The sequence below is a fragment of the Microplitis mediator genome, chromosome 3, assembly GCF_029852145.1.
Source record: "Microplitis mediator isolate UGA2020A chromosome 3, iyMicMedi2.1, whole genome shotgun sequence".
NCBI classification, from domain to species: Eukaryota; Metazoa; Arthropoda; class Insecta; order Hymenoptera; family Braconidae; genus Microplitis; species Microplitis mediator.
The window spans coordinates 1864980-1891137 of record NC_079971.1 but is presented as its reverse complement, the minus strand read 5'-3'; the positions used below and the strand labels follow the sequence as shown (position 1 = coordinate 1891137).

Here is a 26158-nt window from a genome sequence, read left to right as displayed (position 1 = left end):
AATATATTTAATGATAAATAATTATGATTATTTTTTATATATTTATGAATATTTTACCAGGAAGGAGGGAAATATAATAAATATTTGTAAAACACGGGTGGCTTTTTAGATAAATAAATTTTATGTTAAAAAAAAAATTATTTAATTAAAATAAATAATTATCACTTAAATAATAAATAATTTTTCACTAGTGTCTTTATAAAAAATATTATTTATTATCTCAAGAAATCCTTTCGCGGGGAAATCTTTCAACATTTAGTACTGTAAGTAAACAACGATCCATACTTGCGACTTCCGGTTCGTTTGAATCGACGCCCCGCAATTTTTGTACTTGATACCAAACGAGATATCTTATGGGTTTGCGTAAAACGAAGATACCGAAGACGAATATTCCCTGGAGCGCGTTGACGAAGTCGAAGGCAGACCACGTCAGGGGATCGCCTCCAGCGCACCAGGAGATTACTTCCATCGCCCAGTTTATGCCCATCAGGAAGAACAGAGCCAGGCAGACGAGGAACAGTCGCCTCAGCCAGCTTAGGGTACGTCGGTCATCTCGACCTGATTCCCTGTTTTCCCGAAGACGTCGGAGGTCCAGTTCCCGTTGATGCCGGGTTATTTCTACTGCTGTCAGTGCGAAGAGCACGACGTTGGCGATCACCAGAAGACCCACTGGTACGTAAAAGTACGGCATCGCATTGACGTCAGCTAAAAATTTTTTTTTTTATTAAATCAAAGTGTATATGTTCAAAAATATGTATCTAAAGTTTTATATGAAAATTCCGAATGTTTTTCAAGTTATCATCATTTTTGTGACAGCGCGTCAACTGACCGCTGCATCGACTAAAAACTTTAAACGCGTTTTTCTCGAAACTACTTTTTTTGAACTGGTGGCATCTGTAATTTGCATAAATATCAACCGATTCGCAACTTTTTTTTTTGCCGTATTCGTCTATTCAGTAGCTAAAGTTGCACGTAGGGGATTTTGAAAATTTTGATTTTTAAGATTTTTTAGGGCTGTTTGAATCCAAAAAAATGAGAAAAAATAACGAAAAAATTTTTAATATGTCGCCATTTTTTTTCAAATCCAATTTTTCAAAATCCTCTACGTGCAACGATGACCACATGCATACAGATTACAACGCCGTTTGGTTTTTTTGTTTCTGATAATCCGTTTTTGAGTTAGAGATGACACCGTGGTGGGGGAAATTTTTTTGTTGCTCCACAAAAATGCTTATAACTTTGTAACAACATGATATTTTTTAATGAAAATTTAGGAGAATCATCTTCAATGTATACTTTATAAAACAAAAAAAACCCGATCCCCAAATTCCTTTATTATTCCAGTCAAAAAAATTCCCGAAAATCGCCTATTTTTTCGATTCTCACAGTGGCTATCCCCTTAATCAGTCAGTTTGAGGTCTAGGAAATTAATGAAGACGACTTACACTCAAACCAGCATCTCTCGGAGCCAATGTTCGGTTTTACGAAGGCAATAGGCACCGTCGGGCTGAGGTTCGCGACCATGGAGATGATGATAAGAACTGCCGGTGGAGTCCAAGCCCACAAAGAATAATAGAAGAAGAGTTTCTTTGGCTTTGTCGGTGCCCAGTTCCCGGTGTCTATGTACCTCCGCAGCAGGAGGTACGTCTCCAGACACATGACATTAAGCCAGAAGAAACACGCGACGAATGAAAACTGAATGACGAAAGCTGAAGAGTAAAAAATAATTTTATAATTTTTATTTCGACATAAAATCGAGAGGAATTTAAATTAAAAACTTTCTTTATTGGCTTTCTTAATCTCCATAAATAATTAAACGGAAACAAACCTATCGAGACGCAAAACTGGTCATTGAGATGCGCGCTCGCCAGCTGAACAGTAGCCAGTGTCGTAAAAGCAACAACTAGACATCCACAATAGTGACAGAGCGCTTTGCCATGGACGTCCATCAGTTTAGGCGTGATGCAATACGCAATTATAGTTAGAATTAAAAAGGGCACTGAAATAAGAAGACCGCAGGCGTAGAAAGTCAGACGGAAGTCGCCGGTCACTTGATCCTCTGTAAATGAAATATGGGATTTAAATTACCCGCACTCAAAAGTTATCTAAGTGGACTTGCTAGTGGGCATATTACGCTCTTGGAAGCACACGAGTGTCCTCAGACCCCGGTCAGGAATGATGTCCATGCAATAGTCGGATCCCAATGCCAGCATCGAGGGTACTTGATGTGGACTAAAGATAGAGCCGTTGAGTAACAAATAATGCTCGTCATCACTCGATATTTCAGGCTCCAACATATATCTGTTAATTATTATCAACTTGTTATTATTTTTTCTTGCTGAAATTTAATCTCATGTATACACACAAGATATCATTATTTATCACCTAAATTACGTAACATTGTCGCGCTGTTTACCTTTTGTGCTTACATGGATCGCCAACGACTGTAACAAAGTTGTCCTTTTTGTCACCTGGAGCGAGAGCTCCAGTTTTGTTGAAGTCGCTGAAGTAGGGCGAGAAAATTTTGTAATTCTGAGCCTCCGCTGGTATACATTTCGCCATTCCGTTCTCGTCTTTTGACATCACTTCTTTCAGCGAACAGCATTTTCCGACTCTCGGCAGCTTTTGATATTTTTCAAGACCCCAGGAATCGTTCTGTCAATAAAATCAAAAATTTATTGTCTACTCCCGTCTTTTAAAAATAAATTACATTTAAAATTTAAATAATTCAAAATTTCCCGCCCGATTCCGCAGATTTATTTTTTAAATAAAATTGTCTAGTTTTAAATTTAAAAAATAAAAAAGTCGCTTCGCCATTTCTGGATGCTCTCGAATAGTAAAACAAATCGATACCAACTCTAAAAATAATCACGCCAAGGAGAAGTCTGCTTGTAAGGAAACCAATTCATACAATCCACCAACAAACGTAATGACAAATCGATCAAATACACCCGTCTTTCAATATATATATATTATTTTATTATTTATGTACAATAATCCATCACTTCTTCTTATATATTTACAAATACAACCGAGTAAATACTTAAATACAGTTCACTTACTATAGAAATAGAAATGATTGATGCTGATTGAGACAGGGAATTAACATCAATTACTTTTAAAAAAAGTATGTAACAATAAATTGAAGTTACTCGAGTAATTGACTTTAAGGTTGATCTTAAAATCCTATTTTCTTCACTGCCACGTGTCACTGCCATTAAACTTCACTTCTTTTCTTCGGTTTTTTTCAAAAATTTATTATTTTTCTGCATTTAAATAAATTCAATTTACTGTCAAATTTCACGTGAAACATTTTCAGTCTTCGGTAATTATGAGTAATTTAAGTACGAGGTTCTATAAATTTAAAAAAATTGATTGTATAGTTAATGGTAAAGATAATTTGTAAGGATTAATTATTGAGTACAAGTTTAATTAAAAAGTAGCTTTGTATTTTACAGGTACTCGCGCGTGGATCGATCGGTACATACTGACACTCTATACAACTTGAAAGAGTTACTATATAATGGAGTTGAGTAGAGCAAGACAGCAAAGTCACACATGATCGCGGTATTGCTGGTGATGAACCAAGACACCGAGACCAGGTGGAGCTACGCTGATACTGGAGTTTGAGGAAAAATTTTTGAGACGTGGTGGTGAGAAAATTTTATTTTTATTTGTGTAGTTCTGAATGTTCACTGGGTGGTTTAATGAGAGTATGATTCGAAGCTCATCCTGTTTAAATTTTACTCGAATTTTTGGCACTGAAATTAAAGAGAAGATATGAGAAGAAACTTTTATTTTTATTTTCAATCAAAATTTGCACTGGGTCGGTTTAGTGTCAAGTAAAAATTTCAAGCTCTTCCTGTTTAAATTTTACTCGATTTTTTATCACTGAAATTAAAGAGAAGAAATGAGAAGAAACTTTTATTTTTATGGTTATTAAAAATTTGCACTGGGTCGGTTTAGTGTCAAGTAAAAATTTTAAGCTCTTCCTGTTTAAATTTTACTCGACTTTTTATGGAACTGAAATTAAGAGAAGAAATGAGAAGAAGAAACTTTTATTTTTTTTTCCAATCGAAATGTTCACTGGGTTAATTTAATGTCAGGTAAAAATTTCAAGCTCATCCTGTTTAAATTTTACTCCTGGATTTTCTATGGCATTGAAATAAACGAGAAGATATTTCTTCTTATTAGAAGAAGAAACTTTTATTTTTATTTTCATTAAAAATGTTCACTGGGTGGTTTAATGATTCGAAGCTCATCCTGTTTACATTTTATTCGATTTTTTATGGAATTGAAATTAAAGAGAAGAAATGAGAAGAAGAAACTTTTATTTTTATTTCCAATCAAAATGTTCACTGGGTTAATTTAATGTCAGGTAAAAATTTCAAGCTCATCCTGTTTAAATTTTACTCCTGGATTTTCTATGACTGAAATAAACGAGAAGAAATAAGAAGAAGAAATTTTAATTTTTTTTGTTATCATAAAAATTTTCACTGCTTTGGTTTCATGTCAGGGTAAGAATTTGAAGCTTATCCTGATTGAATTTTACTCTGGATTTTCTGTGATACCAAAATTAAAAAGAAGAAATAAGAAAATGAAGAAGAATAAACTTTTATATAACGAGCGGTTAATCTTTTTGGTAATTTCTGGTCGATTCACTCCTATTACAAACAAACGACGCATTCGATTGGAATGATCGACGTCATCAGCGAGGTAATTTTAAGAAAAAGTAAACGTAGTTTAAATTTTTAATTTTAAACCGAGAATTCTGATAAGAGAATAATAAAAATTAATAAATGATTAATACATAAAAAATATTTATTTAACAACTGATCGATAAGATAAATAAGTTGATATTGAGTCGAAAAGTTTGATTATCTGATCTATGTGATTTATTAAGTGCTAAATAAAGAAGGCGATTCACTGGTGTATTAAAAAGTAATGTAAACACTGAGAAGATGAGGCTAAACACCCTTTTTTCATCACCAGGCTTAAGATTTTATGGCGCGGAGATACTAAATACTGAAATAAAATTTTTCGGATTATTTTTAAAACTGAATCATTTTGTTAAATTACATTTTTTATTATTATCTCATAGCTTCTCTTTGTCTTGCAATTATGAGCTGCTCATTCTTCAGATATTATTTAAATTTATTATTAATTCAAAATTTTGATTTACTTTAATATTTTATCGACAGTTAAATTTTTTTGAAGATATGGAAAAAGTTGACTCCAGACTCAAGACTTCTCTGGTTTCCAACACAAAGAGCTCAGAAGAATTTTTATTTCTTCTTAGCCTGAGTAAATTTAAAAAATCGAAATTAATGAACAGATTAATCGTTGGTATAAAAAATTCTATTGAATTGCAGCTGGATTTAGTAGGATTTTATTCGAGGATAGAAATCCTGCAGGATTTCGCTGGATTTTACAACAGAAAGACCTAAATCCTGCTTGGAAATTAAATTTTCCCAAGAAGAAACCCAGAAAATGGTCAATTTTGCGGGCCGATCCTAAAACTTTTTACTGTTTTCAAATTTTTGAGGCTCAAAAAAAGTGACATCTTCAATTGAACAAAAAAAATTGAAAATAAACAGTTTTTAAATTTTATTGACAATTGTTTCAGACGGAACGAATTTTCAGACAGAAATCAATAGAACGTGTCTGGATAAAGAGTTAAATTAATTTCGGATCAGACCAGACTGTTAAAATATTGATGATCATATATATTTATAGTGGGTATGGAATGAATCGAAAATAGTGTTTATTAAAAAATAAACTTATCAGCAAATATGTAGTTATCTGCAAGGGTTTTGTTGGCGTGTATTGATTGTGCGTAATTTTGAGTGTTCGGTCGTAACCGAGGTACTTTGTAGATTTATATAGAACCGAGATAACGAATACAATGATTCCCTAGAGTGTATTGATCAAATCGGAAGCAACTATATAAAAGGGATCGCCTCCAGCGGACCAGGAAATAACTTTCGTGGCCATGAGGAAGAATATATGGAGTCGGACCGAAGAAAAATAGCCGTCTTAAGGTGTAAGCCAGCTTACACTGGAAAAGGTTCATCTTTCAAATCCGTCTCTTCTCTAGACGTTGACGGAGATCCAGTTCCCGGTTATTTTTACGCCTGTCAATGCAATAAGTCCAGTGATATTCGTAATTATTTAAAGACTTACAAGTATTGCGTTTGCGTCAGCAGTTAAAAATAAGTTGGAATTTATTTAATTGATTAATTGATAGTGTAGGTAGTACTGATGTAGGTGATACACTGAAGCCCGCATCAGAGGCTGCGATCATCAAGACGATAAGAATAACCGGTGAAGTCCAACAAAAATCACCGAGAATAATAATGAAAAAAAATGCTGGGCTTCAATGGCGCCCAATTGCCAGATGCATAAAATCCCGCCGAAAAAGGCGAGGTTTGAAAATTAAATAACCAATGAGTAGGGACAAGATTTTTGCCTTAATTTTGAAATTAATGGGTCAAATGCTTAATATTACGGCGAAAATATTGGTCTTATAAAAAAACTTTTTAAACAAAAGTTGTGGGAAATTTTATTTTATAGAGAAAATCTCTCTTATGATTTTCTTATACGACCAATATTTTCACCGTAATTCCAAAATTGAGATTCATAATGAATTATTCAAATTTTTGTTAATTATCAAAATCTTAATTTTCAAATTACCGCGAAAATATTGGTCTTATAAAAAAACTTTTTAAACAAAAGTTGTGGGAAATTTTATTTTATAGAGAAAATCTCTCTTATGATTTTCTTATACGACCAATATTTTCACCGTAATTCCAAAATTGAGATTCATAATGAATTATTCAAATTTTTGTTAATTATCAAAATCTTAATTTTCAAATTACCGCGAAAATATTGGTCGTATAAAAAAACTTTTCAAACAAAAGTTGTAGGAAATTTAATTTTCTAAAAAAATGTCTCTTATGACTTTCTTATACGACCAATATTTTCACGGTAATTCCAAAATTAAGATTCATAATGAATGATTCAAATTTTTGTTAATTATCAAAATCTTAATTTTGAAATTACGGCTTCGTTATTAATCCTAAGGAAAAATTATAAGAGACATTGATTTTAGAAAATTAAATTTTGAACAACTTTTACTTGAAAAATTTTTCTATACGACCAATATTTTCACGGTAATTCCAAAATTAAGATTCATAATGAACGATTCAAATTTTTGTTAATTATCAAAATCTTAATTTTGAAATTACGGCTTCGTTATTAATCCTAAGGAAAAATTATAAGAGACATTGTTTTTAGAAAATTAAATTTTGAACAACTTTTACTTGAAAAATTTTTCTATACGACCGATATTTGCCTTAATATCAAATATTTGACATCATTAATTATTAATTGTCATATTTTTTAATTTAGGAAAAAATTCTGGCCTTACCAATAAGTCACTGGAATAAAAAATATCACTTTGATTCACTGGCTGAGGAATCCAAAAAATTTATTTGCTTTAAATTTAACACGTATCCTTAAAAGGAATTTCAATTAACGACTTTCTTAAGTGACTAATCTCCATAAATAATTAAGAAATGAATAGCGTACCTGTAGACGCAAACCGTTGATTGGGATTAACACTAGTCGCTGAAGAGTTGCTAATCTTTTAAAAACAACTAAACGAAACGGAATATACAGAGTCGATATGCACGTCCATAGACTCAGGAGTGACGCAATAGGTATAGAAAAAAATTAAGTATTGATGTTCATTCGGAAGACCAGTGGCATAGAAAATTCTAAATGACTTTCAGTCTTGATGTCTAGTGAAATAAGTCCGATAAAAGACGAATTTCATATTCTTTTATAGATGTTTTATAAATACGTTTTGTAGCCTTTAGCTTATATTTTCTTTATGGAAGCACGCGAGTTTATTCAGACCTTGTTTCAGAACTATGACCATGCGATAGTCGATTTCCCAATGTCATTATCGTGAGGTTTGGATCGGAAATGACGATACGATCTTGTGGACGGAGTTCAAATGCTAGCGTGTGAATTATTGATCATTAAGTTACTGAAAATTGAGGGAGTTCTCAGTAGCCCGCGCTTTTTTAAAAAAAACATGACCTTGAACTGTCGTAACAGTTACAATTTTGCTGAGATATAAATTTGAAAAAAAAATTACTGAGTTGTTATCTGGAGTTGAACGAAATTTGGTAAAAAAATTTTAGCAAAATTTTGATGTCAATTTTATAATTTGAAATTTCAAATTTTGCGGGCTCAAATTCACTTACCAAATTTCGTTTTACTCCTAATTGATAACAATTGTAAGTAATTAGCCCGCGCTTTTTTAAAAAAAACATGACCCTGAACTGTCGTAACAGTTACAATTTTGCTGAGATACAAATTTGAAAAAAAATTACTGAGTTGTTATCTGGAGTTGAACGAAATTTGGTAAAAAAATTTTAGCAAAATTTTGATGTCAATTTTATAATTTGAAATTTCAAATTTTGCGGGCTCAAATTCACTTACCAAATTTTGTTTTATTCCTAATTGATAACAATTGTAAGTAATTAGCCCGCGCTTTTTTAAAAAAAACATGACCTTGAACTGTCGTAACAGTTACAATTTTGCTAAGATATAAATTTGAAAAAAAATTACTGAGCTGTTATCAATTTGAAGTTGAACGAAATTTGGTAAAAAAATTTCAGCAAAATTTTGATGTCAATTTTATAATTCGAAATTTCAAATTTCGCGGGCACAAATTCACTTACCAAATTTTGTTTTACTCCTAATTGATAACAATTGAAAGTAATAACAGTTCAAGGTCTTTGAATATTTTTAAAAAGTCAGCGGACACTGTCTCGGATTGTAACTTTTTTATAAATTTTTCTTCGGTTAGTTTTCATACTTTAGTGGGTAGCCAGCAGCGAAAAACTTTTTTATTTCGTTAAGAAACTTGTAAGGTGATATCTAAGTCCAGGAAGTGGTGAAAATATATGGGATAACTTTGGGTATACGCACGTACATTTCGCCATTCCAGTCTCGTCGCTTGCCATTATTTCTCAAAGTGAACAACTATTTTTTACTGTTAGTAACTATGAGCATTGTGCTAATATAGAGTTTCAGTTCAAGACTTACTGTCAGAGATTATTATACTTTTATAATTATCTACTTAACTACGTCTAGATAATTTTTAAATTAGATCATAAAAATAATTTCAAGTTTTTTTCTACTCATTTAAAAAATTAATTATTTGGATTCCATACCGAACTTTTGAAATAGATCTCGTACGAATTGCATTTGACAAAATTTTACTTTGAATTAAATTTTTATTCAATAAAAAATCCATCAGTTTTTAAAGTATTTTAAATTTTTACAAGAAAAAAAATTTGAACATAAAAAATTTGGCGCTTACTCCATAAGAAAATTTAAAAAATCCTGAAACTGACAGACAATCGAAAGTTTTTAGATTTTTTTCAAATTAATTTAAAAAAAAAAAAAACTAAAAATATCCACATTTAGAAAATTAAAAAATCTAAAAGTGCATTTTTTTCAAATATTTTTTTTTTCATAATTTATCTTGAGAAAAAAAATCCAAAAATTTTTAGACATCAACTAACTTCAGTGTCATGTTTTATTGTATAGAAATTTGAATTTAAAAATAAAAATTTCTAAATTTCCATGAAATTTGGCGCAAGTTCAAATTTAAGTTGACATTCGCGGTCATTAATAATTCATAAATTATAAGCCGCTAATTGCATTAATTGATCTTTAGTTTATAATTTAATTTTGTTATAATCAACTCGGCATTTACGGACGGTCTCGAATAGTAAAACGAATCGATACTACAGCTAAAAATAATCACACCAAGGAGAAGTTTGCTTGTAAGGAAACCGATTCATACAATCCGCCAACAAGTAACGTAATGACAAATCGATTTAAAACACCCGTATATACATTATATGTTATCATTTATATACAATGTTCCATCGCTTTATTTTTTTTTATATATATATCGACTTATATAACCGAGTAAATACTCAAATACAGTTCACTTGCTGCAAAAATTCGAATGATTGATTGATTCAACGAATTAACGTTAATAAATTTGTAAAGAAAGTAAATAAATTTACGTAATTTCGTAAATAGTCCGTTTGTTTTACAAATTCCATGGGTACGGGCATTTAATTTCTCTCTTACAGTAACTGTCATTCGCAAAATTCGTCATTAAATTTTTAATGCATTCATTTATTAGTGAACTATTTACATTTCATCTTCTTTATATACAAAAATAGCACGTGGCTCATGTAGACGACAGCCAATAAGGAACTACTGTGCAGTAGGGTCGGCCGAAAATCCGCTTTTTTTGAATTTTCATTATTAATACCAAAAATATTTTTCTTTGTACAAAAAAAAAATTTAGGTCGATATCTTGGGTCGCCAAATTCCACTAAAGTTAGAAGTTGTTTAAAATTTTTTTTCCAACTTATTTTGATCGGAAATTTAATTCTCTACAAAAAAGGTCCTTTAATAAAATTACGTAAAGTTGATAGTTACTGAGATAATTGCAATTTTGCTCTAAAAAATGAAATTTTTCAAGATATTATTAATTTTTCAGGGTAAAAAATAATTTTTATCATAAAAATTTCGTAGGAAATTGAATTTTCTACAAAACAGACCTAATAAAAGTTTATTCAAAGTTGATAGTTACAAAGATAGTACCAATTCTTGGTTAAAACCACCAAATAACGAGAAATGTGACTATCTAAACATAAAACTGCGAGTTTCTGAATAACTATAAATTTCAAGTTTTTACCAGAAGGCCAATTTTGTAAGAAATTTAATTTCCCATGAAATTTTTATGATAAAATTCATATTTTACCCTGAAAAAGTGATAATATCTTAAAAAATTATATTTTTTAGAACAAAATTGCAATTATCTCAGTAACTATCAACTTTACGTAATTTTATTACAGGACCTTTTTTGTAGAGAATTAAATTTCCGATCAAAATAAGTTGGAAAAAAAATTTTAAACTTCTAACTTTAGTGGAATTTTGCGAGCCTAAGATATCAACCTAAAATTTTTTTTTGTTTTCCGAAAAATTTTTTTTGTACAAAGAAAAATATTTTTGGTATTAATAATAAAAATTCAAAAAAAGCGGATTTTCGGCCCACCCTACTGTGCAGTTTGTAAAATCTATTGTCATTTCATTTGACTTAATAAAAAAGAAGATGAGGTTTAAATATTCGTTGTAAATTTAGACGTAATAGACATTTGTATTATTTGAATATTCATAAAACTGTCTCTTTACCTTCTCCTTGGATTTACCCAGGGGTCGATCTATTGTATTTCTAAGCTGCTAGTAAACATTTTATTTTTTATTACCCAGTATATTATTATATACTTGACCTTTCTATAAATAATTTTATCAACTTTTGACGTCATACTCAAAGTTAAATACCTAATTTTCATAATTTTTTATCGTTCATTAAAATTTAAAAATTTAAATATAAAAATTTTCCCGCGCATTTAAAAAAAATTAATAAATAACAATAATAATAATTTTTAATTTAAATTTAAATTAAAATAATTTAAAAAAAGTTTAATTATAAATTTCTATTGAAGTATATGACGTAGTAAAAATTGGTATTGATAAAAAAGCTATTCGTGATTTATATGATTCATACATACATAGAATAATTTTTTATGTCCATACATATATGCTATAAAATAATTGATAAGATAAAAATCATATAAAATTAATTAATTAATCAATTTTTAGTATGTTCATTGACGTCACAACAATCGTACGATTTTTCATTAATTGAGATTAAATCTTCTCTTATTTTATTTGACCTTGATAATTATTTTTTTTCAAAATTAATATACAGTCGCGCCAAATTCATTAGACACAAAGACAAATATTTTTGAATTATTCAAAATTCATATATATTTTGATTCAACAGAATAGATAATCGGTAACTAATAATTTACTTGGCCTCATTATAACGGCAATAAGTTTTATACCGACAGCTTCTTCAAGAAGAAATCAAATTAATAGAAGATTTTGAAAGTTTTAAAGTAACGGTATATTAAAATAATTTTAAAAAAGTAATTCTTAGATATTTATTCAAGCGATTTTGAAACCTTGGATTGTATGTTTACTGATAATTAAAAAAAAATTTTTAATTAAATTACTTACAAGTAAGTAACGTAATTATTTTTAGTATCGAAAATATTATTTTGCCATTGAAGAAGATATAATGGCAGTAAAAATATGTAATCGTGAAAAATATGCTAAAAATAAATGCTTATTATTATTGTTGAAGAATTTAAGTGATACTTAAAATAGTGGGTTGCATAAAAATAGAACAGTTTATTTTTAAAATTGAATCACATAATATATGTACGGCTATTTTTAATAATGCAATTAAATCATTTTAACACAATTATTTTTTAATGACAATTTAAAAGCGCATAGAAATATCTTGCGTATATTTGTATCCTATAAAAATAGTGTTCTGAACGATTTAAGAGCTTGGCATTAAAAAGGAAATAACTAGAAAACAATGCAGAATTTGAAAAAAATTTATCAACAATAATTTGTAGGAAATAAAATTGTCTACAAAAAAGTTTCAATGACATTTTATGATAAGTCCGATAGTTTCGCCAAAAAAGTAAAACGATCTCGAAATTTATTCTAACTTGACTTCGAGCTCCAATAACTTTTGAACAGATGGATTTATCGAAAAATGATAAAAGACTTTTTTTGTAGAGCGTTAAATTTCCTACAAAAATATATACTGGGATTATTCGTACAACGAGCCATTGCCGAGGTAGAAAATTCCAAACTAAAAAAATTTTCTTTTTCCATGTTATTTAAATGGGAAATCAAAAATCACAATGAGCGACCTCTTAATATTAATATTAAGAGCTCAAACTTTACCAGAATTTTTTTTTTATCATCCTTAACGATATTTTCACGGTAACGAAAGAAAAAAAAATTAGTTCTTTTTTTTAGCGCACCCTAATATACATATATATATTTAATGAGTTATTGTGGGTCATTTTATATTTATTTTCGTACATAAAAATTTATCCATTTATCGATACTTTTTTGAATGGGTCATAAAGAAAGATAAGTTTTAAGTATCAGCATTACTAAATATTTTTTATCTTTCGTAATACTTTTTTCAAGTTTGATAACTTTATCTTCAGATTTAAAAACATAAAAATAGAAAATTTTGAATTTTGAAATTTTTGAAAATTTAAAATATAAACAAATACATTTGCTAACTGATCTATGCATTGGTTTGATAAAATTTTTCCACGGCCCGTGGACTCTAGAAAAATAAAAATTTTTGAAAATTTTTGTCTCGCGGTATTTCTCATGTTTGCGCAATAGCCGTAGCTCTAAAAATTTTTTACGAAAATACATCGAAACTAAAGATTTCAAGCTATAAAATATTTTTTTTTAAACCTCGATACGATTATTTTTGACAGAGTTTCAATCTTGCAAAAATTTCAAAATTTTTCTCCTTTAATTTTTGGCATGAGTGTAAATTGAAAATTATTTTAAAATCAAATTTTTTTTTTAAACATAAGGGAGTTCTATATTTATACATATATATAGATATAGAAATGGTGCGTCAAAGATTTTATACTAGAATAATAATCATAGACTAGATTAGATAAAAAAAACGAACCAACAAGTAAACAAAGCGGAATAAAGATGAAAATAATATTTTACAAAAACTAAAAGACGATTTAAAAAAAAAATAATGACTAAAATGATAAATAATTAAATAATCAATAACATAGGAAGGAAGTTTTGAGCATAAGAATACATATGTGCTTTATCAAATTTTCATTATCAATGATCCATAAAACATTAAATATTGTAATTATTATCGTCACTAACATAACAATTGTTCAAATGTTACAAGAGTTTAAAAACACACTGTTATCTAGATCAAGTTACATACGTGTGTTGAGTGTGACCAAATATACTCATTGTACGGTACAATAATTATTCTAATCACAATGGAAATTTATTCGAATTTATTGAGCAAACGTACGTTACAAACCATTTAAATATTTCGAAATTCGTCTCATTTAATTTCGCCATTTTTATTACATGTAACAATAAATAATCAATACACACATATGTGTAAATATCATAATTAAAAATCAAAATTCCCCAGAAGCTAAAATAAAATCCCAGGTTCAAAAATTTTAAACTCTAGCAAAATAGCGCACGTACGCTCTATAAATTTATGTCAGTAATTAAATGTAATGTCGGTATCTACTCTACTTGTCACATGTACGTTCTTATATATATATATATTATATATATATACATATAGTCATATAGATATAACATAAGATACATCTACAGAGCACATTGACTTCAACTTGCGAGAAAGATAGAAAATGTACGTACACATAAATAAAACAGTGTACATATATATGGTATATGTACTAGTTTAAGTACAAGCGGAGTTTAAGCGAGTGTCCAAGTCACAAGCAGTCACAAGTAGTTTCCAAGTCTGTACTGCCCAGTTACACTGCTCATCAACTCGATGACCTACGTATACTATTATATACATATATATATAAATATATATACAGTAGAGATAGTCAACCCTACTATAGACACATATGTATATTAGGGTGATCCAAAAAATAACAATTTTTTTTTTTTTCTCGGAAACAGGTTCAAAAGTTTCGTTTAGATAAAAAAAGGCGCCTGTGAAAATTAGAGCTCTTAAAATTAACATTAAGAGGTTCCTCATCGCATTTTTCTATTTTTCATAAGAATAACATGGGAAATTTTTTTTTTACGTCTTCTGATTTTTATAAGTAGCTAACGATTCGTCATAGGAATAATTGACGGGCATATTTTTGTAGGGAATTGAATGCTCTACAAAAAAAGATTCTTATCATTTTTTGAGGAATCTATTTGTTCAAAAGTTATTTGAGGTTGAAGTCAAATTCATATTAAATTTTGAGATTTTCTTACTTTTCCGGCGAAACTATCAGACCTATTACAAAATATCATCGGACCTTTTTTGTAGACAATTTTATCCCCTAGAAATTATTTTGAATAAGTTTTTTCGAATTCCGCATGGTTTTCTAGTTATTTTTATTTTAATGTCATGCTCATAAAAAAATAGTCTTCTGATCGATTTTAAGAGCTTGACATTAAAATAAAAATAACTAGAAAACAATGCGGAATTCGGAAAAACTTTATGAGAAAAACTTCTACAGAATAAAATTGTCTACAAAAAAGGTTCAATGATATTTTGTAATAAGTCTGATAGTTTCGCCGGAAAAGTAAGAAAATCTCAAAATTTAATATGAATTCGACTTCAACCTCAAATAACTTTTGAACAAATAGATTTATCAAAAAATGATAAGAATCTTTTTTTGTAGAGCATTCAATTCCCTACAAAAATATGCCTGCCAATTATTCCTATGACGCATCGTTAGCTACTTATAAAAATCAGAAGACGTAAAAAAAAATTGTCCCATGTTATTCTTATGGAAAATAGAAAAGTGCGATGAGGAACCTCTTAATGTTAATAGTAAGAGCTTTAATTTTCACTGGCGTCTTTTTTTATCTAAACGAAACTTTTAAACCTGTTTGGAAGAAAAAAAAAATTTGTTTGTTTTTTGAATCACCCTAATATATATACTATACATATATATATATCCTATATATATACCTTAAATTCAGAACCGTGGATTACCGCAACTGGATACCTATTTTGATACCGTACAACTTTAGTTATCTTCACCGGCAACAATAGTCCTTTATATACGTGTATATTTTTTTATTTGACTGTATCTGATATCTTTATGATTAAATTCCTCTAAATGTTATCACACCAACCCTCGAAATTTAAAACCTTGGCTACGGAAACAAACCGCGATAACTTTATCCAATTTAAATTTCATCAAACGAATATAATACTTTTAAATAAAAGGAAATAAGTTTAAAGTATTTCCAATATATATACATTAGTTAAATATATATGACGACAGTCCTTGAATTTTACACGAAAAGCCTCGGGGAAGCCATAGAGCTTGCGTGCGTTAAAACTTCATATTGAATGATTACGTCGAAATTGCGTGGGGCGGAAAACTTTTTTATGTAGGTCGTAGGAAGATAACTCGAAAAATACTACAAAGACTCTTTTTCATCACACACATATATATCACAAAGGTTGACTTTCAAATAGGCAACACCTACAACTACAACTACAACTAACTATAACAAGTAAATATTAAAAAAAAAAAAAAAAATTGTGTTAGCGCTGATAATAAATCCTTGGATAACACGAAGACGATAACGGAGTAAATGGAGTATTAAATATATTTTTTTATTCTTCAGCAATTGATCACTGAGTTGATAACGTGGATGTACGGCCAGAAGCGATGGGTATATTTAATTATACCATGGATGAAGTAAAGCTATGAAGCAGAATATATGTACATATATTCATATATATTAGACTGATTAAAAAAAATCGACTAATTTTTTTTTTCTTCATTACATCGAAAATATTGTTGGAAATGACGAAAAAAAAATACTGTGAAAGTTTGAGCTCTTAATATTAATATTAACAGCTGCCGCATCGCAATTTTCTATTTCCCGTTTAAATAACATGGGAACATTTATTTTTTAAGCTTTGGAATTTTGTAGCTCACGGTGGGACCAATACTTTTGAATGTTCAAGACAAATTCTTATGGGAAATTTTACGCTCTACAAAAAAGGTCTCTTATAATTTTTCGATATTTTTATTTCTTCAAAAGTAATTCGAAGTTAAAATTAGATTGACGATAAATTTTCACATTTTTTAAATTTTTTGACGCAACCATCAACTTTATCCGAAAATTTTAGAGGACATTTTTTGTAGAGCGTTTTATTTCCTACAACTTATCTCAGAGAAAATTTTCGATATTTCTCACAAGTCGTAAGTTATTTGCAATTAACTGAAAATTTTCTTAAATAATCTAAATTTTGTTGCTTAAAATTAATTATATTAAATTTTCAGTTAATTGCAAATAACTTACGACTTAAGTGAAATATCGAAAATTTTCTCTGAGATAAGTTGTAGGAAATAAAATGCTCTACAAAAAATGTCCTCTAAAATTTTCGGATAAAGTTGATGGTTGCGTGAAAAAATTTAAAAAATGTAAAAATTTATCGTCAATCTAACTTTAACTTCGAATTACTTTTGAAGAAATAAAAATATCGAAAAATCATAAGAGACCTTTTTTGTAGAGCGTAAAATTTCCCACAAGAATATGTCTTGAACATTCAAAAGTATTGGTCCCACCGTGAGCTACAAAATTCCAAAGCTTAAAAAATAAATTTTCCCATGTTATTTAAACGGGAAATAGAAAATTGCGATGCGGCAGTTGTTAATATTAATATTCAGCTCAAACTTTCACAGAATTTTTTTTCGTCATTTCCAACAATATTTTCGATATAACGAAGAAAAAAAAAATTAGTCGATTTTTTTGAATCAGTCTAATGTTCATATATATGGTAGCAAAAGTTGCGTGGGGTACATATATGTTATACATATGAAAGAGTCTCTCTGTGCTCCGTTCTGGTAAAATGTACTCCGGCAATGTACGACGACATGAGTAGAGTACGAGAAGTAAATCGATTGCGTGGCAGAACTGTGTAGAGAATAGAAGCATTTGATTATGTATCCATGCATGCATATTACTCTCTACCACTACTCTAATGCTACTGATAACGCTTTACGTATTTGTCATTCCGCAGGTAGAGGAACGTCGTATAGTACCGTATCGGAGTTCGTAGCATATATATATATGATAGTACATATATGTACTTGTGTGGTACACTAGTGTAGGAATGGAGTAGTCGCAGCATGAGAGCCCCTGATATTGCGATTATCCACGTCTTTGTTGGACACCCACGCCCACGTAGTTTATCTTTATCATGCTGCTGTGGCTGTGTCTTTTTCTGTGTGATGGAGAAGGACGCCGACGGCGACGGCGTCGAGGATGGTATTGAGAACGGGGGTAAAGAGAGTGAAGGGAACGGGGGTAGACATCGCGACTCTACGGCCGGTCAGTAGCTCCCTAGCAGTCAGAGTGCGCGGCTGTGTGAAACCGACTTGTTGATTTGAATTTGAATTTTTAAAAAAAGTTACCTGGCTGTAAGTTTATTTGAACCGCGAGCTCGGGTGACCCTTACTGAGGGTGTCAACTGATGATTGTTTGGTTTACTGATAGCGTATGCATGTGCATGTAGATTTATGTAGATTCAAGTTTTATAAAGTTTGAGGATACTGGAGGAAAGAAGAAACGAGGATAGTGGTTTATCATGCCGAGTACTCGCGGGCAGATCGATTCAGCGGAGTAGTAGAGGATATGAAAATCGCGACGCCTGGTCGAGTAAAATTTCACCAGTGTCTGCTCGTTGCCACGCCCGCGATCACGGTGTCATTAAATTCGATGACAAATGGACCGTGGATGGACACGGGTGGGCCGATGTCGAGACTCGCTGTCGGTGGATGAAAAATTCTAGCAGGTAAGTCTATTGATACCAGAGCTTATCATAACAATAATAATTATGATGATGGTAATTATCATTGTCATGAATATTTATGAGATGACAACAACTGTACAATTTACGATAATGATATCTATGTAATGTAATATAATGATATTGGTATTATTGTAATCAGGTTAACGTTTAAATTGACACTCGGCCGAGTCGATGCGAACGAGCAGGTAGAAGAGCCGTTGGATGGAGCGATGAGCGCTGCCCCCACCCGGGGCCAATCGCCCCGACGTCAGAGACGCCACCGACATCGACATCGTCACCACCAGCATCGACGGCGACATCATCACCTGAGAAATAATAATAATAATAACGATCCCCACGACGACGGCGCATTTCACGAGCAGTGTCGCTACTCGTCAGACTGCCAGGAAACTCGTGGTGACGATCTAGAGACCTCGGAAACTAGTAAACAAATACGCGAAGAAGGCGAAACTCGTCCGAAAGTTAACCCGATATTCTTGTGGGCTCTCCAGCGAGAACAGAAAATAGTTGAGGTTCGGTGCGAAGACTACGACAAGAGGAATAGAATAAAATTGACTAAAACTCCTTACGGGTGGAGATCGATACCAAGAACTTCCTCGAGTGTTTATAATTCTTGTCACTGTAGATCGAATTATTCTGCTAATAAGGACAAGCCGACGTCGTCGTCGCCTTCTGTGTCGTCAAGTTGTGTTCCGTGTTCGATGTCATCAAAAAGTTCGTCTTCTTCACCCTCGTCGTACTCTGAGTCGACTTCGTTTTCCTCAAGATCTTCGGCCTCTTATATGGCGAACAAAAGTAAGGACACGTGCGTTGTCCCGGAAGTCAGTAGAAAGGAATCAGGAAAACGACGTCGCAGATCACGTTATCATGTTTCGGATGACGAAAGTGACGCGACGAGAAGCTCATGTAGAAATTCGAGAATAAGCTTCGATTTGTCGTGTGATGATCATCATGAAGAGGATCCCGATGACAGAGATGATTACGAGGAACGTGAAAGATTTGACGACCATGATGTTCATGATGGCGACTATGAGTTTGATGACACCCAGCATGAAAACTCAAGATTTTTAACTACAGCATGTGGTCGTAAAACTTTTGGATTAATTGATTTAGAGAAAGTGCAGAAGGATTCGTTACTGCAACCGCGTGTTGTTTTGGAGCCGCTCAATCCCTCGCGGTATCGCTTTAGTAATTTGATTGAGAGTTCAAAGTTGGACGATGATATCGAAATGGTGGTTGAGGATGATGATGATGATGTAGAACAAGGTGTAGAAAGTGTTAAAGATAATAATAAAGACAATAATAATGATAATGATGGTGGAGTTGGTAAAATTGATGTCAATTCTGTTTCTGTTTCTGTTGTAAGAGCAGAAGATACCGAAGAAGAAATAGAAGAAATTGAGGACGATATTAAAGACAACGTTGAAGAGCTTGATGATGAAAATGCGACGGTCTTCGAGTACGATGATCGTGACTCTGTGGAGATGATGGACGACGAGGAACTTCATGAGCGCGAAGACGACGTACTGAGTCCTGACGATAAACTTCCGGATAGTGAATTTTATCAAGCGCATTCTGTTCCTACGAATAAAGTCCAGGAGACTTGTTTTGAGGATGACATCATCGAGGAAGATGTGGATCAAGTGCAAGTTAACGATATGAAAATTGTAAATCACAGACCAAGAGTACCTGGAAGCATTCCTCTGCCAGATCTTAAACCCATCAATGATTCTCTTGACAAGCCCCGTTTTCCAAAGACACTCCAGATCACTCGAACGTGTTCGCAACAAGTTCCCCCGAGTCCTCCGTGTTCTGTGACCTGTTCCGAAGACGCATCGCGACCAGAGATCATCAGGAACAGAGTCATGCCTTCAGTGATACCCGAAAAACGTCGACGGGAAGCTCCAGATCTGATAGAAGTTAAGCCGACTGAGTGGAGAAGACGAGAAGCTTTGAAACCAGCGAATCAACTCAGGGAGTTAATTAGAAAATCCGGTGGATCTATTCCAGATCCACTTTTAGTACCGCGAGATCGTCTGCCGATTCTAGCGGCGTCTCCAGCAATCGAAATACCCCGATTGCTTATCACGAGACCAGACTTACGACTTCCTGAAGCTCTATCCCATCCAGAACTTCTCTCCGATCCGGATTTATTAGTAATCTCACTGTCACATCTCCAGCAAGTTTTGGACGCCGTCCCCGAGTCTCGTAATCGTGTGCAAGAAGATAAAACTCAGCCAAAATCTAACAGTAATTATCAGCAACAGCCGCAGTACCAGCCGCAGCAGCACCAGCTGCTACAGCAACATAATCAACATCACACTAATAACAATAATCAAAACTCGTCAATGTCAACGCATTCTGAAAAAAAGAGATTGTCTTGCAAACCAATAGGGAGTCTGATGCCAGCACCAATCGACCTCTCCCGACACTCGTCCTCTGTTGTATCTCCAGCCCAGAATTCCATTCTGAGGGTAAGGACTGGACTACTCAGACAGGAATCCGAAGTAACATCAACAGCACGAATTCCTGGAGACGATTCCCGTCTCTGGCATCCGCTTTTTGGCTGCAGGTATTAAACATATTTCTTCATATCCATTATTTATATTAATTATAGTAATCAAAGTATCATATGTTTATATCCTATAATTATTCAGAAGGCATATTGCCACATAGACAATTGTATATAATGAAGAACGCGTGCGCAACATGAGTAAAGTTAGGCTGGCTCGATCGATTCCCCTCTTTCTCTTTCTCTAAAACCCTCTGCTCAGCACTACAACTACACCCACACACCAGGAGCTTTCGTACTCCCGTAGCTTCAGGCTAAATATTATACCTCTAGGTATATATACATCTATGCTTCATCAACCCTCTCGCTGTATATTACACGGCTCTATCCCATGTCTTCTTTCTTCTTTCTTCAGCTGATATTCTTCTATACTCGTAATACATCTAAATCTCCGCCTCCATCTCTCTCTACAAGTGATCCTCCCCCGAGCTTTGTAGGGGATGGAGTTCGAGGCTTCATTCAGACTCATACCAATATACTTTACAAGTTTGTCATCAAAGTTATCCGGATGTACTGCAGATGTTACGTTTGTCTGTAGACAATGTTTTTTTATTTTTAAAACTCTTGAAGAAAAACTAAACGGCTTTATAGACATTCTGCGTACGTGGATGCGAATAGAATGAAAAAGTTCGATCGGCAATTTATGTTTCATGTTTTACAGGGTTCGACGTCGAACATCATTTATATTTAACGTCAACACACTATTCTAACATTGTCTATACTATAACACGGATGCTAAAGTTCACACGATTGCTTTGTTGTGCAAAACTTTGCTTCTTTGTTTTACGTAAAAGCTTTGAGAATATTTTATGCTTGTGAATAACTAGTATGAGCTTTACTATTTTATTAATACTTAGTATCTGATAAAAATAAAAAAAGCTTGTTCAAAACTTTTGTTTAAATTAAAAGAAAAATACTTTGAGTTATACGAGTTCACATCCGTTGGAAATTTTATTTTATTTTTTATTTCCAAGTCAATGCGTCAGGAAGATTTGAATCTTGTACTTTTTTTCTTTACTTTACTTTGGTAATTAGTTTTTTTATTGGACATAAGTCAATTAATTTTAAATATTATTAATTTCGAAGCTGATACTGAAGTCGGCTGTTTAATAATTTTTGAATTTTTTTTTAAATGATAAATTATAAAAAAAATATTTTTTAAAATTGCGCCTGTGGTTTTTTAAATTTTCTACATGTGCATAATTTTTTTTTTTTTTTTCAATTAATTTCTGAAAAAATATCAGAAAATTGTTAATTATCTACTAAATTCAGGATCATCAAAGCTGAGTTATTTGAAAATTCGTAATTTTAATTGAAAATTCATATTTTTTATGTATAATTAATTTGAAAATACGCAAAATTTCAAAGCAAGATTTTTATAACCTTACAATTATGAAAAACAAATTAAATTTAAAAAAAATATTTCTATTGTCTTTTTAAAATTTTTTGAATTAAAATGCAACTCAATGTCGTGATAAATAACAAAGAATATAATTTTTGAATACTCACATTGTATTTTCACTGAAGATTGAACTTGAACTATTTTATTTATGTGAAAAACTCGATTTTCTTGTAAAATTTATAAATTTTATTTAGTTTCCCCAATTATCCATGAAAATCAATAAATTTATAACAGTATTCGAAATGAGTGTGAGATATGAGACAGTTTATAAATTTAAATGTGTGAATGTAGCTGACAATTGGCAGTTTTAAAAATTTCGAACAAGTAAATCGATTGTGAATGATCCTGAAGTTAGTAGACAATTAATGAGTGTGAATGTAGCAGACATCAGACAAATTTACAATTATAAATAAATAGAGTAAATAATTAATAAAATGAAATTTAAAAAAAAATGCGCATTAATAATTGCATTTTTTTTAAATTTAATTTTATTAATTATTTACTCTATTTATTTATAATTTTAAATCTGTCTGATGTCTTCTACATTGACATTCATGAAGTTAGTAGACAATTAATGAGTTTGAATGTAGCAGACATCAGACAAATTCAAAATTAAAAAAAAATGCGCTTGTAAAAATTTTCAAAATTAATAAGTGCATTTTTTATCAATATTATTTTTTAAATTATTTACTTTCTTATTTATAATTTTAAATTTGTCTGATGTCTGCTACATTCACACTCGTAGACAGTTAACTATTTTTGAATTTTTTTTCAACAAATAAAAAAAAATAAATAAAAATATGCACATGTAGAAAATTTAATAAACTATAAGTGTAATTTTTTTTTTTAATTCAACGTTTTGAATAAATTCTAAAAATTATTAGTCGGTTAATTTCATTATCATATCGATGAGTGTGAAGTAATTGACAAGCGGGAATTTTTAAAATTTTTGAATAAATAAATAAATAAAAAAATGCGTATTTAGATCAATGAAAAATCCATACGCGCCTTTTTTTAAAATTTTATTTTTTCAATTCATTTATTTTTGAATTTAAAATTCATAAAATGTCTCGTGTCTGCTACAATCACACTCATTATTTAAATTCCATCTGTCAAAAATTGAAATTCATTAAAACTATAAATTTTTCAGGCAAAAAAATGAGGAAAAAATTCAAACGAAATCGTTACATCAGTCTCAAGACAGTAGACTCCAACATCCTGGTAATTATCAACAACCTCAAGACACTAATTCGCATCGTGTGTCCTGGCACCGGACTACTTTAGCCTCCTGACGTTTAATGGATATCAAGGTTTTAAATAATAAACAGCCTGGAAATAAGACAAAGAGAGCAAGTCAAACTCAAGTGCAATAGTAGTAAAACAAAAAAAAAATATAAAATACAAATTAAATAAATAATAATTATAAATAATTGTAGTGCAATACAACGCAATACAATAGTGCGAGTGTGAATTAAGGCCATGCTTCGAGGGTGCCCCCCACTTTTTTCCAAAAAATGTGGCGCCGCCTGGTGGCCGCCAGCCGCTCTAAAAAAAGTACTAGAGCTGCAAAACTTTAAAATTAAATTAAAATTATTTAAAGTAATAAAATGCAACATATGTTAATTTTTAAATGCATGAAAAAATTTATATATTTTTTTAAAATCATTAGCTAATACTACAAAAATCTAAAACCCGAGATTGAAAAATAATATATTCATTGACCTTGACCTGTCAATATCACATTTATTTTCTATAAGTAAGTAAAAAAAAATTATAATATTTATCAAAAAAAGGGCTTCGTACAAGCAATTTTATAAACTCGTAGAATATTAAAAAAATTACTTACAGTAATTATAAATACCCAGTCGAGCGTAGTTTCTTTAATAAATTTCAACACAATATTCGCCATTTAGTAACTTTTTATTTTGACAGATGTAAACATCAGGTCTGTATAATTTTTTGGGTGCACGCGAAGGTGCTTGAATATAGTAGCGGGAAAAAATAAATTTAATAAATTTATTCCTTTCAATCAGAGCAATAATAGAGTTCTATATATCATTACTTTATTTAATTTTATTAATAAATAAAAATTTTTTTGATTCAAAGTATTAAATTAAAAAAAAGGTATATATATGTAATCGAATGTGATTACACCTGACTAATTGTCAGACCAGTGACCATACACTGTAAAATATTACGGTGTAAAAATTAGACCCGGAGGACTTTACACGGTCGTGTAGTGTAAAATATCGGTGTAAAACTTCTCTCGGTGTAAATTTTCCATCCGTGTAATCATAACCCGGTGTAATCTACTTCTTTTACACCGTTCCATGTTACTCGGTGTATTTTTGTTGAGTGATCATATACATTTATTTCAATTATACATATACATATATACATAGGGGAGGGGGGGGGGCAAAATGGGTCCCCTAAAATTTTGAAGATGAAAAGTATTTGGGTGGGGAGAGGGGCGAAATAAGCCACTGAGCCAAAAAGGGCCACTGAGGCAAAATGCCCCCCCCCCCCATAATTTTGAAGATGAAATGCGTTTGGGTGGGGGGCGGGGCAAAATGGGACATTGAGGCAAAAAGGACCACTGAGGTAAAATGGGCCACTGAGGCAAAATGGGCCCTACAAAATTTTGAAGATGAAATGCGTTTGGGTGGGGGGCGGGGCAAAATGAGACATTGAGGCAAAATGGTCCCCCAAAAATTATTAACACGAAAAGTGTTTAGAGCGTGGGTAGGGGCAAAATGGAACACTGAGGTAAAATGAGCCACTGAGGCAAAGTGGTCCCCAAAAAATTATTAACATGAGAAGTATTCGGGGCGTGGGTAGGGGCAAAATGGGTCACTGAGGCAAAATGGTCCCCCAAAAATTTTTAGCATGAAAATTTTAGGGGCGGGGGGTAAAATGGGCCGGAAGACTTTGAATTATATATATAGGGGAAGAGGAGGGGCAAAATGGGCCCCTTAGGAAAAAAATTTTCAAATCCTCAGTTTTTTTTTACTTGTTTTACTTTTTTTACTCCATTGCCAAGTATTTGACCTTAATTTGTTCTGTCTATTAAAAATAAAAAATCGTAAAATGTGGGGCAAATGGGCCCCCCTCAGAAAGTTTTGATAATGTGAGTTTTTCAGCTTGTTTCACTTTTTTTTCTTCGGCTGAGTTTTCGGTGTTAATTTGCTGTGTCTATCAAAATTAAAAAATCCTGAAAAGTTGGGTAAAACGGGCCCCCAACAAAACTCAATGTATGTTTCTCGCTTGTTTTATGTTTCGCGCCATAACATATAATGTTTCAAATGAACTGCCCATGCAGTTTTTAAAGCCCGTCAGCACATTTTACCCCCCTTCCCCCAAAACTTTTCATGCTAAAATTTTTGGGGGACCATTTTGCCTCAATAGCCCATTTTGCCTCAATAGCCCTTTTTGCCTCAATGTCCATTTTTGCCCATCCCCCCACCCAAACACATTTCGTCTTCAAAATTTTGTAGGGCCCATTTTGCCTCAGTGGCCCATTTTACCTCAGTGGTCCTTTTTGCCTCAATGTCCCATTTTGCCCCGCCCCCCACCCAAACGCATTTCATCTTCAAAATTATGGGGGGGG

General features: G+C 31.7%; 2 protein-coding genes across 4 annotated transcripts; one reads left to right on the top strand and one right to left on the bottom strand.

The window, feature by feature from the left end:
- Positions 1–170: 170 nt before the first annotated feature.
- LOC130665006 (G-protein coupled receptor Mth2-like) lies at positions 171–24823 on the bottom strand. Of its 3 annotated transcripts, none has more exons than XM_057465242.1 (6): positions 24398–24823; positions 2417–2655; positions 2135–2301; positions 1829–2059; positions 1446–1709; positions 171–705 (listed from the first exon to the last, which is right to left on the bottom strand). In XM_057465242.1, exons 1-6 carry the CDS (start codon positions 24458–24460, stop codon positions 221–223), a joined length of 1449 nt encoding a protein of 482 aa, XP_057321225.1. In that variant the 5' UTR covers positions 24461–24823; the 3' UTR covers positions 171–220. The 3 variants fall into 3 exon arrangements, with proteins under 3 accessions (XP_057321225.1, XP_057321226.1, XP_057321224.1); XM_057465243.1 differs by lacking the exon at positions 24398–24823 and adding an exon at positions 22659–22807; XM_057465241.1 differs by lacking the exon at positions 24398–24823 and adding an exon at positions 3063–3731.
- Positions 18145–24040, top strand: LOC130665002 (probable serine/threonine-protein kinase kinX). The gene is made up of 3 exons (XM_057465236.1): positions 18145–18559; positions 18717–21149; positions 23702–24040. The coding sequence occupies exons 1-3, from the start codon at positions 18543–18545 to the stop codon at positions 23841–23843; spliced, it is 2592 nt and encodes an 863-aa protein (XP_057321219.1). The 5' UTR covers positions 18145–18542; the 3' UTR covers positions 23844–24040.
- Positions 24824–26158: the final 1335 nt, after the last annotated feature.